Source organism: Callorhinchus milii, unplaced genomic scaffold (genome assembly GCF_018977255.1).
Source record: "Callorhinchus milii isolate IMCB2004 unplaced genomic scaffold, IMCB_Cmil_1.0 Scaffold1, whole genome shotgun sequence".
Classification (NCBI taxonomy): Eukaryota; Metazoa; Chordata; class Chondrichthyes; order Chimaeriformes; family Callorhinchidae; genus Callorhinchus; species Callorhinchus milii.
The window spans coordinates 25,438,155-25,453,089 of NW_024704742.1; the positions used below are offsets into that span (position 1 = coordinate 25,438,155).

At 42.1% G+C, this 14,935-nt stretch overlaps 1 protein-coding gene across 2 annotated transcripts; it reads right to left on the minus strand.

Annotated features, from left to right (window-relative positions):
- Positions 1-3,199: 3,199 nt before the first annotated feature.
- lyar (Ly1 antibody reactive homolog (mouse)) lies at positions 3,200-14,778 on the minus strand. Of its 2 annotated transcripts, none has more exons than XM_007897323.2 (9): positions 14,594-14,778; positions 12,816-12,983; positions 11,771-11,885; positions 11,038-11,145; positions 9,828-9,911; positions 7,577-7,967; positions 6,539-6,616; positions 6,225-6,310; positions 3,200-5,111 (listed from the first exon to the last, which is right to left on the minus strand). In XM_007897323.2, the coding sequence occupies exons 2-9, from the start codon at positions 12,935-12,937 to the stop codon at positions 4,974-4,976; spliced, it is 1,122 nt and encodes a 373-aa protein (XP_007895514.2). In that variant the 5' UTR covers positions 12,938-12,983; positions 14,594-14,778; the 3' UTR covers positions 3,200-4,973. The 2 variants fall into 2 exon arrangements, with proteins under 2 accessions (XP_007895514.2, XP_007895513.2); XM_007897322.2 differs by lacking the exon at positions 14,594-14,778 and adding an exon at positions 12,239-12,317 and having other exon boundaries at positions 12,816-12,954.
- Between the last annotated feature and the right edge of the window lie 157 nt (positions 14,779-14,935).

Sequence of the window (14,935 nt, forward strand, 5' to 3'; positions counted from 1 at the left end):
GTTGTTGGGTGTTGGGGTGGTGTTGGGGTGTTGGAGGGGGTGTTGGGGGGTGTTGGGGTGTTGGGTGTTGGGGGGGATTGGGGTGTTGGGGCGGGTGTTGGGGTTGGGGGGGTGCTGGGGGGGGTGGTTGGGGGGGGTGCTGTGGGGAGTTGGGTGGGTGTTGGGGGGGTGTTAGTGTTAGGGTGTTGGTGTTGGGGGTTGTTGGGGGGTGTTGGGGGGTGTTGGGAGAAGTGTTGGGGTGTTGCTGTTCGGGGGGGTGTTGGTGTTGGGGGGTGTTGGTGTTGGGGGGTGGGTGTTGGTGTTGGGGGGTGTTGGGGAGGGGTGTTGGGGTGTTGGTGTTGGGGGGGTGTTGGTGTTAGGGTGTTGGTGTTGGGGGGTTGTTGGGGTGGGGGAAGTGTTGGGGTGTTGCTGTTGGGGTGTGGTGTTGGTGTTGGGGTGGTGTTGGGGTGGGTGTTGGTGTTGGGGTGGTGTTGGTGTTGGGGGTGTTGGGGTGTTGGTGTTGGGGGGAGGTGTTGGGGGCGGTTGGTGTTGGTGGGGTGTTGGTGTTGGGGTGGGGTGTTGGGGGGGTGTTGCGAAAAACCGAGGCCCTCCTGATTGGCTCACGTCAGCGCCTCCGCACCTCAGGCGCTGACACCATCAGCATCCAATGCTGCACTCTCCACCTCTCAAAGCCGGTCAGGAACCTCGGGGTTCTGTTCGACCCTGAGCTGTCCTTTCTTCCTCACATCCGCACCACAACTGGCACCGCCTTCCATCACCTCCGGAACATCGCCAGACTACGCCACTACCTCACCCCTCACGCTGCTGAAACACTGGTTCACGCCTTTATCACCTCAAGGCTGGACTATGGGAACTCTCTCCTCGCCGGCCTTCCGCCACCTCCCTCCACAAGCTGCAGGTCATTCAGAACTCTGCAGCTCGAAAATCTTTCCAAAGCAATGATTAATATTAGCGGTGTTGATAGAGGCACTTTGGCAAAGTTAACAATAAATTTGTTTCTGGTTACAGTTCATTATTGTGATTGTATTCATCATGTGTGTCATCCTGGCTCAGTGGTGGCACTCGTACCTGAGTCAGAAGGTTGTAGGTTCAAGTCCCACCTCGGGACTTCGAATCACATTGTCTAAGGTGACATTCCAATGCTGCGCTGGGGGGGCCAACCTTTGGATGAGTCGTTAAACCGAGACCCCCATCTGCCTGTTCAGATGGACGTCAAAGATGCCGTGATTTTAGTTTCTCCCAATGTCCTAAAATTGGTCACTCACTCCATAGCTGTTTATGGGACAACAAGAACTTGCACTTTTATAGCACCCTTCACGCGGGGTAGCATCCTGAGGGCTTAAATTGCTATGCACAACTGGCTGCCGTTTCATCTGCAAAATAGTAAAAAGAAACATTTATTGTAAATCCTGTGAAGCGCCATGAGATATCTCGACAACGTGATAATGCAAGGATTATTATTATCATCTAACTAATTACATAGAATTCTTACACAGTTACCCGAACAATAAAATTGCATTTGTATAGCGCGTTTCATATTGGGAGGATGTCCCAGGGCGCTGGACAATCAAGTGTTTCAGACATGAGCTGGGGGCTGGGATCGGGGATGACGGGGGTGGAGAGGCTAGGAGAGTGACCGAAGGCACGGTCGAAGAGGCGGATCTTGATACAGATCTTGAAGGAGGCGAGGGAAGGGTGAGGCGGAGGGACTTCGGGATGGAGTTCCAAAGGGTGGGTGCAGAGTGGATGAAGGCCCGCCTGCCAATGGTGGGGCGGACTAGGAGGGGGATGTAAAGCAGGCTGGAGCTTGCTGAGTGGAGGGAGCGGCCAGGTTGGTAGGGGGTTAGGAGGTCGCAGAGGTGGGGAGGGGAAAGGCCATGGAGGGCTTTGAAAGTGAGGATCAGGATCTTGAACTGTATCCTCTGTGTGATGGAAAGCCACTGGAATCGATCAAGGATGGGGGTGATAGGGTCTCGCTATCCACCAGTTTCTGTTGTGGGAGAGGACACGGGCTGCAGAGTTCTGGATGATCTGCAACCTATGGAGGCAGGAGTTGGGGAGGCCGACAAGCTGAGTTCCTGGATGTTATGAATGCGTGTATGAGGGTCTCGGCGGCCTGCGGTGTGAAAAAGACGGGGAGCCGGGCGATGTTGCGGAGGTGGGGGAAGGCAGAGCAGATCATGGCATGGATGTGAGGTAGAAAGGACAGTTGAGGGTCAAACAAGGCGCCAAGGTTCCAGACTGGCTCGGTGAGGTGAAGTGTGCAACCTTGGATGAACACCCTCATAATTTTAAAGATTTGCATTGGGTTTCCCTGCAACCTTCTCTGTTCCAGCAAAAATAGACTCAGCTCCTCCAATCTCTACTTGTAGGAAAATTCACTCATTCATGGCTTTATACTAGTAAATTGCCTCTGAACCCTTTCTATATACCTCACATCCTTCCTAAAAGGGGGTAACCAAACTAACTGCAGTCTAATAACATTCAACTACAAACCACAGTCAAAAAACATTACAGAAAAACCTCTGAAGTGCTTTGAGACTTTTCAAGGACATCATAAAGCACTATATCAAATGCAAGAACGATTATTGTTTATAGAACTTAAGCATCTCCTCATTTCTTTTGTATTCTATGCCCCTATTTATAAAACCTAGAATCCCATTGGCTTTCTTGACAGCTTTATCTATCTGCCTCCCCTCCATTAAATATTTCTCTGCTGTTCTGTTGCACAATTCGGACATGGGCTGCAATCACCACACTCTCCAGTCATTTACTGAACAAATCACCATGGCACTCAAATTGAAAGGCGAGATCCAAGCATTTCATGCACTGGACAAAATGTACATTGCAAAACAAAACAAATTGAAAATGTGCATCGTGCAGATCACACGTGAAGAACAAGGCTTGAGCGAGGAACCTGGAATCCCTAGAGCTGTACCAAGGTATCACTTAACAGAGTGGAGAAAATTAGAATCAAGCTTATTAAGTAAACAAGTTCTAAAAACATAGAATTTCAAATTTAAGCATGAGTAGTTTTTAGTTATGGATCAAAGTTACATGAATAATAATTTGAGTAGATTGTTACCGCAATATTAGAGTTTACTGCTGTGTACCAATGCAGGGGCTGAAAATTTACAAAACCACAGCTTTGGGGAGGCACTGAAAATAGAAGAACTTGGTAACTGTCAAGTTTAGAAAAAAATATCCTTTATTATATTCAAACCCATTTCAAACAAGGATGAAGACAAATTCTGAACAGTGTTTATGCACATAGTAAAAGGTAACAATGAGGAAAACAAAACATTTTGCTGGACATCAGTTTCACAACTCTCTCATATTCTCCTCCAAATATTTTAAATTCCCCAAATCCACATACTGAAACGCAGCATTTCTTCTTTTTGCCTGGAATGTAATAATTTATCTTGCAATATTTGGTAAATGACAGTGAAAGTTACATTTAAACAAGTGAAAATGTAGTAACCTACAAATAAACAATCATTATACTTTACAGTAAATCCTGTGAGTATATTATTAGGATTATGATTTTTTTTGTCTCAATTACAATGGCTCAATCATCCAACAGTAAAACTCACAAACGACCCTTGTTAAAAACTCATTCACACGAGTGCAGTTTGTGCATTAAGTCTGCTCTCATAAATTTATTTTCTGTGCAAAAGTTTTTGTGCTGGTTGGTGTGTGGTAACGGTATAGCTAAATATTTTAGCTCTGATTGTCTACTATTGGAAAGCTACCCACCAGTTTCTTTTGGAAAGGCTGCATTGCAAATTTAGATTTCATATTAGATTTTCTAAGACATAGCACTCCACAGCTCCCAATTTTCCCTCAAAGCGAATCACTGTTATTGTAAGAAATCTTCCAGTGATATTGCTGGTTTGATCTCATCAATTCTTTTGATCATTCCACATCAGGATTAAAAATAAAGGGGATGCAAGCAGCAACAGACATCTTTCCAATACAATCTTGTGGAGCAGTCAGTGGCCAACAACTAGTCGTTAAGCCTACATTGGTCAACAATGCCCCCCAAAAAATTGGTCATTGACTTCAAGGCTGTTTGTCGGACTTTGCTGGGCGCAAACTGATTGCCACATATTCTGGAAGACTGGAATCCTGGAAAATGTCTTTTTCAAACCTCTGGTTTAATGGCCCATATTGGCCAATGCAGCGAGATAGAAGATCTTCGTATTGTTGAAAATCAGAGCTTTGCAAAAAGGTGGAAACAATAAATGTTTACTGTAGTGGTGGAGGTGGTGGACACCACAATGGCATCACCAGACAACAACGAACAACACGCCTTATATTTGTTATAGCGCCTTAACATGTCAAGAGCATCTTTCAGAGAGCTTCAGAATTTACCGTGAAGTTCAATGACTATATATTTGTAAGTATATAATCTATAATTTAAATTTTCTCAAACTGCAAGCAAAGTAAACTGTCCTGGAAGAATTGTTGTGACTATAATAACTGTTTAACCCAAGTAACCTTAGTCAACTGCTGGCCAATGCAAACCATGTATTACTTTAGCATTTTTAATCACCTAACACAAGTGATCAAACTATATATAATTTGGAAAGTATATTTTTAATCTCTTAATCTGAAAATATGAATTTAATACATATAATTGTCCAAATGGTTACAATATACATGCAGATCCTAAATTGTTTTGTTGTATAAATGTTTTTAAAAAATTCGAAATACTAGGTTGGAAAGGAGGCAAACTCTTGCAAAACATGTAAAAATAGGATTTGTTTTTAAACATGGAGAATCTCAGAAGCGCAGTAAAGTACAGTTAAATTACCTAAATCAATGGTACAAATTTATCATCAGATTTCAAAAAATGCCTAAAATCCAAAGTCAGACAGAAAACAGGAGAGCAATTTCCATCAACATGCAGTCCAGCTATTTTACCCTCTCAACAAGCATAAGGTCCAACAGCAGTTTAGTTGTATAAAATTTTACTGTACAAGTTTCACTTTATCTTTCAAAAGTCTAAATTTGGGATTACTGCTTATCTTCTTGTTGAAGGTTGCCAGGAGTTGCTCCTCGGACTTGAAGTTACTGTTACCACACACGGCATAATACTGGGACATTACCTGCAAGAGTTCAGATGAAATCATAAGCGAGAGATTTCCAGATTGCAATCTTGGCAATTGTAGCACAGAAGGAGGTCACACAGACTATCCATCCAACTCCTCCACCGGAGCCAACTACTCTCATCCCAAATGTTTTCCCCATCTACACTCCTCTTCAAACATTTATCCAATTCCCTTTTAAATGTTATGATGTTATGGTCTTAGTCTTGATTGCCGATTGTGGCACAGTATTCCATATTCCAATGACTGTGTAAAAATGTTTCTTTTAACCCCCCCCAACTATTTCAGCTAATCCCGATTTTACATTCTAGCACCATAAAAAAAACAATTTTAACTATTTAAATTGCAACAAATATTACATGATGTGTGATGTAGACTAATCGGCCTTCCCGGCACCTCCCTCCACAAGCTGCAGGTCATTCAGAACTCTGCAGCTCGTGTACTGTCCCGCACCAGGCTTCGCGACCACATCACTCCCACCCTCGCTCGCCTCCACTGGCTCCCCATCCCCCAGAGGATTGAATTCAAGATCCTCATCCTCACCTTTAAGGCCATCCACGGCCTTGCTCCCTCCTACCTCTCCGACCTACTATCCCCCTACTTACCTGTCCGTACCCTCCGTTCCTCTGACTCTGGTCTGCTCCACATCCCCGCCCAACCGCCCTACCATCGGTGGTCGGGCCTTCAGCCTCTCAGCCCCGAGGCTCTGGAACTCCATCCCCCAGTACCTTCGCAGCCTCCTCCCTTTCCTCCTTCAAGGCCGGTCTCAAGACCTTTCTCTTCAACCGTGCCTTCAGCTCCCCTCTCGACTCTCTACCCCCTCCTCGCTCCCTCCCTTCCCTCCCCTCACCCTGACCATTTCCCCCCAATGCTCAGGTCCCGACCCAACTGTCCAGCGCCTTGGGATGTCCTCCCGACGTGAAAGGCGCTCTATAAATGCAATCTTGTTGTTGTTGTAATCATTAGAAGAACCAAAAACCAAATAGACACAAAACGTGATTCTACAACCACAATTTCACATGGTCTATCTTGATATCACTACATTAAATGCCATGTTTACACAGCTGCAATAGATTTTTTTTATTTAAAAAAAGAAGCTGAAACAGAACATACCTTCTTTCTTAGTCTTTTAACAGGTAGTTCTTGGTCTGAAGATTGCTGTAGCACAGAACTGATGGTCTTTTTCCAGTTGAATTTTTCTGAAGTAAAATACAGTCAGTTGATGAAACAATATAAATTTCAAAGATACACAGATAGTGTTTTTAAAAAAAAGTTTTGCATTTCCAACAAACATCTTAACAAACGCGCAGTAGGTTAAAAATAAACACACCTGCAGACAAAATCAGTTATTGAGTTTCGGGTGAGATTGAAAGCAAACTCCTATTGGCTTTCTGATGATTATTATCATCATCATCATCAATAAATACCTTGCTTTTCTTCATCACTTTCCTTCACTTCCTCAGTTTCAGTAACTTCAGCTTTCTTCTGTTTGGATTTGGGCTCATCTGTTTCATGCAGAAATTGAATGACAACAGCAAGTCACAAGGCTGTTTGTGGAAAAAGACAGCAGCTCTCCATAGTAGGCTGCACAATGAAAAGCAGGATGATTCTGGACAATTATACCGACAATAGTTAATAACAGGTGTGGGAATCTTTAACAGCAACATGTACCCAAGCAGTTTTCACATACAGGAATTCATCTCATTCAAGATCGTAGCATGTTGTTTCACTGTGCTGAAAATTCAAAGGTTTTGTGTTGTGTTAATCAAGGTCAGAATTCAGGACGTTTTCCTTTATTAATTTGATGACACTTTTACATTACGAGGCAACTCCTCACGGTTCCTTTTCCTGGTGTTGGATTTTCCAAAACCCTATTTGGTCTTCTGGTTCATCCACGTTCAGGAGTTCAGACTTTTCATTAGGGAATTGGGACTTATGGATCACGGACGCAAGCGCTCATTTCCAGCTGTGCGAAGCCAGTGTTAAGGTCCACACATCACTACTATCGATTTAATCCAAACACAAATTGAAAGGATTGAATTGTTTACACAGTTTATAGGCTAAGTACTACACAAATATGGAGTCCTGTAGCTCAGTGGTTAGTGCACTCGCTTTGCAAGCGAGAGACCTGGGTTCGATTCCCGGCAGGGTGAAACCTTGGGCAAGTTTCCTTACTGCACACGGCTGATAATAATCCCTCCAAAACAAAACAATAATAAATTGGTCATTTTCAATCCACGACTGTTTGTGGGACACTGCTGTGCGCAATTGGCTGCCGCGTTTCGCCCACAAATATATAGTCAATTCACTTTATAGTTTATTCTGTGAAGCGCTTTGAGATGTATAGAAGACGTAAAAAGCGCTATATCAAATGCAAGGATTATAAGGATTATAAATATATTGTGGTTTGGAGTCAACAATTATTCATATTCTTCTCTTACAGGATAGAAGCCCTAATTACCCACCTTCAGAGGGATTGTCACGTTTGCGTTTTTTGTTCTTCAAGCTTTTACCCGCCTGTTGTGCGTGACATTCAATGGTCTGGGTACCATTCTGTTCCACTTCACCGTCTCTACCTTTGATCCGCTGCTTTTTGTTTGTTTTCTTCGTCTTGCTTTCCAGACTATTCACCTCGGATTCTGCCTCTAGCTTTCTGCCATTTTTATCTTCTTTTAAGCTCAAGTCTTTCTTTTCTTTTTTGCCTTTCTTTTGCCTCTCTTCTTTTTTCTCTCGTTTGCTCTTTTTCTTCTCTTTGTTGTTTTCTGCACAAGCTTCACCCTGGTTCACTTCTAATGCCTCCGACGTCGCTTGGCTGTCCTCTGAGGATTTCTCTGCCTGCTGCTGGTTGCTTGGCTCCTTAACAAAAATGGGACACGTTCTATGTCAACACAGCAGAATTATTAAACCACATAGCAGTGAAAGAGGTGCCAAATTTGTATTATGTACATCTGCAAGTTTTAGAGCTTAATATTTACAGGAGTTCTGCCCCTAATTTTTCCACCCCACCCCCAACCATCCCCCACTCTTTACCAGGACTCAATGGACAGCGTCTTAGGATGTCTCCTGACGTGAAAGGCGCCATACAAATGTAATTTGTTGTTGTTGACAGCAGGCAGGAGTTGAAACACTGACTAATTCTTTGTGTCTCCAGTGCAGGGACTCCCCACCATTTCTTCAGCTGACATTCAGCACAGATGGTCCTTTGAGAACAACAATAATTTGTGTTTCTTTAGTGCCCTTAATGCAGGACAGAGTCTCTGCTCTGTAAGCTAAATTTATGTTTGCAACAGCTCTCGAGTCTGGAAACTATTTGAGAAACACATTCCTTAGTGTCCATCGCCCCCTTCAGGCACATTGAGGTAGCATAAGGATTTTGGCAAACAAATGCTACCCATTTTGGGGATGGTGGGGAGAGGGATTTTTTTTTAAAACAAATGCTTTCATGAAAATGTTTTACCTAAACCTGTCAGACATTGTATCTTTATATAATTAATAATACGACAGATATTGTGGTAAATCGTTCAGCTATTCTGCCCCCGCTCTATGGAACTCCATCCCAGACTTCCTTTGACTCAGCTCCTCCCTACTTTGAAAGCCCACCTCAAGACATCTCTTTGACAATGTTTTTGTTATCTTTCCCCCCTCCTCCACAATGCTCTTCAGTGACGACCCCCTGTGGGGTAAGGAAACTTGCCTAAGGTTTCGCCCTGCCCAGGATTCAGACCCGGGTCCTCTCGCTTGCAAGGCGTGTGCTCTAACCAATACACTACCGGACTTACAACAGCCAATGTTGCAAATAAAGTCAGTTTTCTATGGTCACATGTTATGCTCACTCCCCGGGGAGATGTGGTTGTCACTTACGAAATCAAATAAAACAATTCAAAATAAGAATTGAAACCAGTTGGCAATCCAGATATTCATACCACATCTTGGGGTAAAAGTGGGTGTTGGAGGTGGAAGTTAATTTTCAAGTAGTGACAACAAAAATCAACATTATACCACTAGAGGAATACAGTTACACTGTTGCTCAGCAAAGGTAAATATACCCTTGTAGGAAAACAGCCTACGAAATGCAAGGGAGTAAAGCTTTGAAAAAATCATCCAGTTAAATTGGTCAATCACCTCTTAGCTGTTTGTGGGGATGTTGCTGTGCATAAATTTGCTGCCATGTTCCAAGGACAGAAGAAATTCTGCAACTCATTGAGATGTTTTGATGTAAGGATCTATATCAAGTGCAAAATTTATTATAGGAATATCCACACGTGATGGGAGAGAAGGTAAGAAAGGAAGCAAACGTATGATTATAAAGTAAAGTTCAATTACTAGCTCTGGAACAAAGAGTTTCAACAGGTTTCTTTTAATCTTGTAAATGGAGGATTTGTAGGGAAGGGGAAAAATCATCCATCAGATCATGTGCAGAACTAAAGAAAAAGGAGTCTGCAGGGCTAATGCCTGGGGAATCCTGGGATAAGAGTGCTTAGATTATTGTTGTAGCCTAGATATTGCCATCTATCGACTAGTCCCAGACACTTACATAGGCTCGCATGCAGGTGTTATTTTGAGTGCTATTTGCTCTTCTCTTGCCCATTGGGTGATGGAGGGATATGTTCATATCCCAAAGGTGTAAGAGTGACCTTCGTCATTCTGCTTTAAAAGAAATTCATAAACTCCTGCAGGCATCGTGTTTGAAGAAACTTTGCAACTTCTGTGACTTACTTTGGCGATCGCAGTAGTGAAGATCTCCCACACCTGCTCCTGCAGAATCTGATTCTGGATCCTCAAACTGTTTTTCATCCAATTCTGCACACAATGTAAACAGATCTAAATATATCTTTATAAATATTCAATCATTCATCTCTGCAGAGTTTAGGTTGCAGCAATTTGATGTTTCCTCAGACAAACTACTCCTTTCACTCAAAACGTGGCATTTTAATTTGGGTTATTTGAAAGTTGATACATTGCTGATTTATCAATTTGCACATCAATTTAAAAAGGAGTTTTGAAAATCTACAGCTTCAAGCCTGGAAATTATCAGCGTACATTGAGCGTCTTAAGTTTAAGATATCACTCAATCATATATTTAATAATGTAGTTTAAGACCACTGATTTTAATAAGACACGACTCTAATTGCATGAATCAATTTATTATTAGAATAATAAATAATAATCCTTACATCTGATATGGTGCCGTTCACGTTGTGGGAATATCTTAAGGCTCTTTATAGTATTTTACTGTATGGTATTTTAGGCAAACACAGAAGCCAATTTGTGCACAACAATGCCCCACAAATAGCCATGAAATGAATGACTTTTCTCTGGGAGATTGTTGGCTGGAATACCGGGAAAAACTCCCTCTCTTTTCAAGTAGTGCCACAAGATCTTTAACTTCCACTTGAATAGGTGAACAAAATCTCGGTTTAACGTCTTGTTTGAAGGACAACGGAAAGAACAGATTTTAAACAGGACTTTCCACAAGAGCACTGCAAGATGTAAAGCTTCAGTTTAGTGTGGCATAACATTAACTACATGTATTGCAAAGCCATGGCTGGTATTTATCTATGGCGATTGATTATCAGGGCACTCACTCTGCATGGCTGTTAAAGATTGTTATTGTTGAAATAATTGATTTTGGTATAATAGTTTGCCTACAAAATACTCAGTCAATGTAAATCCTGTGAAGCGATTTGAGACGTCCTCCCGAAGTGAAAGACACTATATCAGATGCAAGATTATTAATAATAATAATTATTAAATGCCATTATATCCACCAGAAATGTAGCTTTAATTTCCAGAAATAATATGTTGCTTTCAGAAATACTCATGATCCAGTTTTTTCTCTGCTGATCTCAACCCATAGATTCATGATATAGATTCAAAAATGTTTGACTAACATTGCATTAAAAAGGGAAATTAGACAAGTACAAACCTGAAACTTGACTTTTTTTCGTGGTACGTTATCATAAGAACTGATCTGCTCTAGAATTTCACGAACTTTGGCACTGACTTTTGAGTTATCCATAGCTTCATGGACTTTCTGTATACATAAAAAAAAATAAACTTAAAGATACATGCAACTATAAATACAAACATGCCCACTACATTTTCTAAGTTATAAATGATAATTATGCAGTTTTCACCATCAACTATGCCTTACTTTACAAACGTTAAATTGCAGTAAATACACCATTGCAAATAAAATGCAATTTTATAGTAAATTCTACAGCCTATAGTTATAAAAAAATACAATCACATACTGGGGCTCAGTTTGAAAATTCAATAAATGAACGATAATTCCCTCACAAATACACAGTCAATACATTTTACAATATATTCTGTGAAGTGCTTTGAGAGGTCTCAATAATAATTCATAATAATCCTTGAATTTGATATAGCGCCTTATCACATTGTCGAGACATCTCAAAGCCCTTCACAGGATATACTGTAAAGTGGATTAACTGTTTATTTTGTGGGTGAAATGCGGCAGACAGTTTGCGCACAGTAATATCCCACAAACAGCCTTGGTAGAAAGAAAAAAAAACAATGACAGATTAAATGCAGGTAACTTTTTAAAAACACTTTACTTTTAGCGAAAATTGTGTTTCAGTTTCTCACACCAAGTGATTCATAGGAACCAACTGAGACAAGCTTAGCCATCTTACCTGTATCCACTCTTGTTGTTTCACATCTCCTTTATGGGCCTTGGCTTCAAAACCCTTACCACCATACTTTTCATCTTCAGTAATGCATTTAATATGAGTCTTGTAATCCTCTCCCCTGTAAATAATAACAGATGTTGATTTAGCGCAGGGAAAATAAATCACAATTAGGTGAACAGCGAATCTAAAATCTGTGCCTTTTATTGTCTGAAAGTGCCCTCCTTACAGCAGTATCCAAACATGAATTATATAAAATAATTGAAATATCTACCCAATGTAAAAAGAGATTATACTATTCAATTTTCAGTTCTGGTTGATGTGTATGGACAGAATGCTATATTGTACGTGGTGCTTTACATTGTGTAACCTATCCATTTCAGAACTGCAGGAGAATCACACTGTACTTAAGTGACTGGGACAAACAAACGAGTTGTTGGCAGTGATATTTTGATGCAGTTGGTGGTACAGCACCTGTAACAGCCATCTGAATCTTCAGAGCAGTTTAACGTCTTACCCAAAGGAGGGCACCACCAACACTGCAGGACAACCTCTGAACAGCAAAGGAATGTAGGTTAGATTATGAGCTTACATCCTGGTGTAGGGCTTGAACTAACAACCTACTGATCCAGAATCAAGCGTACGTACTACCAACTGAACCAAATGACATTGCTCACATTCTAAATTTTCACTTCTCAAAGCTTTTGTGCAGCAAAACCTCTACAACCACAAGGCATTTCCAGAATTGTAAAGGCTTTGGTACTAAACCTTGAAAACCAGGCGTTTCAATGAAAAACTAACATTCAGGGTAGTGAAATGTTGTGTCAGAACCTAAACACCATACAGTATCAAGGAGCATACACCTACTGATACATCCCTGGAATACTCAATACTCAATTCATCTGCTCGAGTGCAGTTTCATCGTAACACCCACACTCTCTCAACTGGATATAGCATATTGTGCAGAGACCCAAGAAAATGGGAAAACAAATGCAGACCCATTTATAGAAAAACAGCTAATTTTAGAGTCACCCCATTATGAAATCCTTACCAAAAGTCCTTGCCACAGTCAATGCATGACAGACACGTACAGTTCCGACAACTGTTGACATGTTTTTCCACTTGAGTCTTCTTTACAGATGCCCCACAATCGCTACAGATGAAAACGACCATCTTACTTTACTTCAGGCAACTTTTTCACACACCCCAAAGCGATGGCCTGGTTTAAGCAAAAATAAAAAAACATTTTTAAAAAGGGAATACGCAATGATAATAATTATAATATATTACCCTCCAATTTCTACTTCTGATCTTCTACTCCTGGGTCTGAAAAACAGGCTACAATACAACGTGATGCTCTGCCTATTCAACCTTTCAGACCAGAAGTGAACCTGTAGCAAAGCAAATATCGGGCATTAAACAAAAGGCAAAAGACTGCAAATGCTGGAAATCTATACTAATAAAGACGAAATGTCTGTCTGTCAAGAACATAATAACCAACTGACTTAGAGATATGATACGTGGAATCCTGTAGCTCAGTGGTTAGAGCGCTCGCTTTGCAAGCGAGAGACCTGAGTTCAATTCCAGGCAGAGGGCGAAACCTTGGGCAAGTTTCCTTACTCCACACAGAGCCTAATAATAATCCCTCCAAAACCAAAAACAATAATAAATTGGTCATTTTCAATCCATGACTGTTTGTGGGACAATGCTGTGCGCAATTGGCTGCCGCGTTCGCCCACAAATATACAGTCAATTCACTTTACGATATATTCTGTGAAGCGCTTTGGGACGTCTATAAGACGTGAAAAGCGCTATATCAAATGCAAGGATTATTATTATTTTATTATTATTTATACCTCATTGGAAAGGTTTTGCATTGGTGGCGGTGAGGGGGGGGGTGGGGGTTGGGGGGGCGTCATGGGCATTTTTTTTCTTGGGGATCTCCTATCTTTGATGAGCTATATTAAAAAATCCTCTAAACCCCCAAAAAGGTATGCATGGTATCCTGCAGCAAAGTAGTGACACAGGGCACACACCCTTCTAGTGACAGATCTATACTAATAAAGGCAAAATGTCTATGTGTCAGGAGTGTTCCCAACCAGGAGTCTGCCCAACCAGGAGTCTTTCCACTGAGTCTTCGGGCCGAGTCCTCCCAACAGGAGTCCTCCCAAAAGGATATGTGTGCAAATATGTGAACAAGGGATGCTGACGAGTTCAATAACACATTTTCTTAACTTTAAGCAAAGATCACGCCTTTCAAGGTCAAATAAAATGTCAGATGAAAGTGAGGCCGATTAAATGAAACCGGTTGCGAGCGTAGCTGCAAGGAAGCAATAACCGATGGACGTATTGACATGATTTATACCTCATTGGAAAGGTCTAGCATCGGGGGAGTGTCATGGGCATATTTTTTTTTCAGGGATCTCCTATCGTTGATGAGCTATATTTAAAAAATGCTTTTAATTCAGCCCCAAAATGAAGTATGCAAGGCATTCTGCAACAAAGTGGCAAGAGGAAACGACACACCCTTTGAGATACATCTATACTAACATATTCTGCAACAAAGTAGCACAGAGAAAAGCTATGACCTAAACATGCTCATCACACATGTATGCATTGGTGGGGGTTGGGGGGGGGGCGTCATGGGCATTTTTTTTTCTCGGGGATCTCCTATCTTTGATGAGCTATATATTAAAAAAATGCTTTCAGCCCTCAAAGTGATGGAAGGAGTTGGCGGTGCAGCCAGAAAAGGACTCTTGTTGTCGTTGTCGCTGCTGCCGTTGCCGCCGCCGCCCTCCCTGGACATAAGGCGCCATCAGTCGCTCTTACCTCAATCCGCACAAAGAAAAAGAAAAAAGATAAAGTCCTTCTCTTTTTCGAGCGATGGGGTTTGCCTTCAGGACGGAGGGAACCACACAGACTTGAGGCGATTTCCCGCTCCTTCGCTGACAGACGGCGGCTCCAGTCGCAGCTCTCAGGGTTACAGGCGCATCCCACACGTGTGTGTGTGTGAGTGAGTGGGGGAGGAGGAGGGAGGGAGGAGGGAAGGAGGAGGGAAGCGACCGGAAAGGTGCGGCACCTCGTCTGTTCCCTGCTTGGCCCCGACCGTGCAGAGTGGTTCCGGACTGAAGTGGCCCGCGTGTCCGTGTCCGTCTCTGCCCCGTGTGTTGG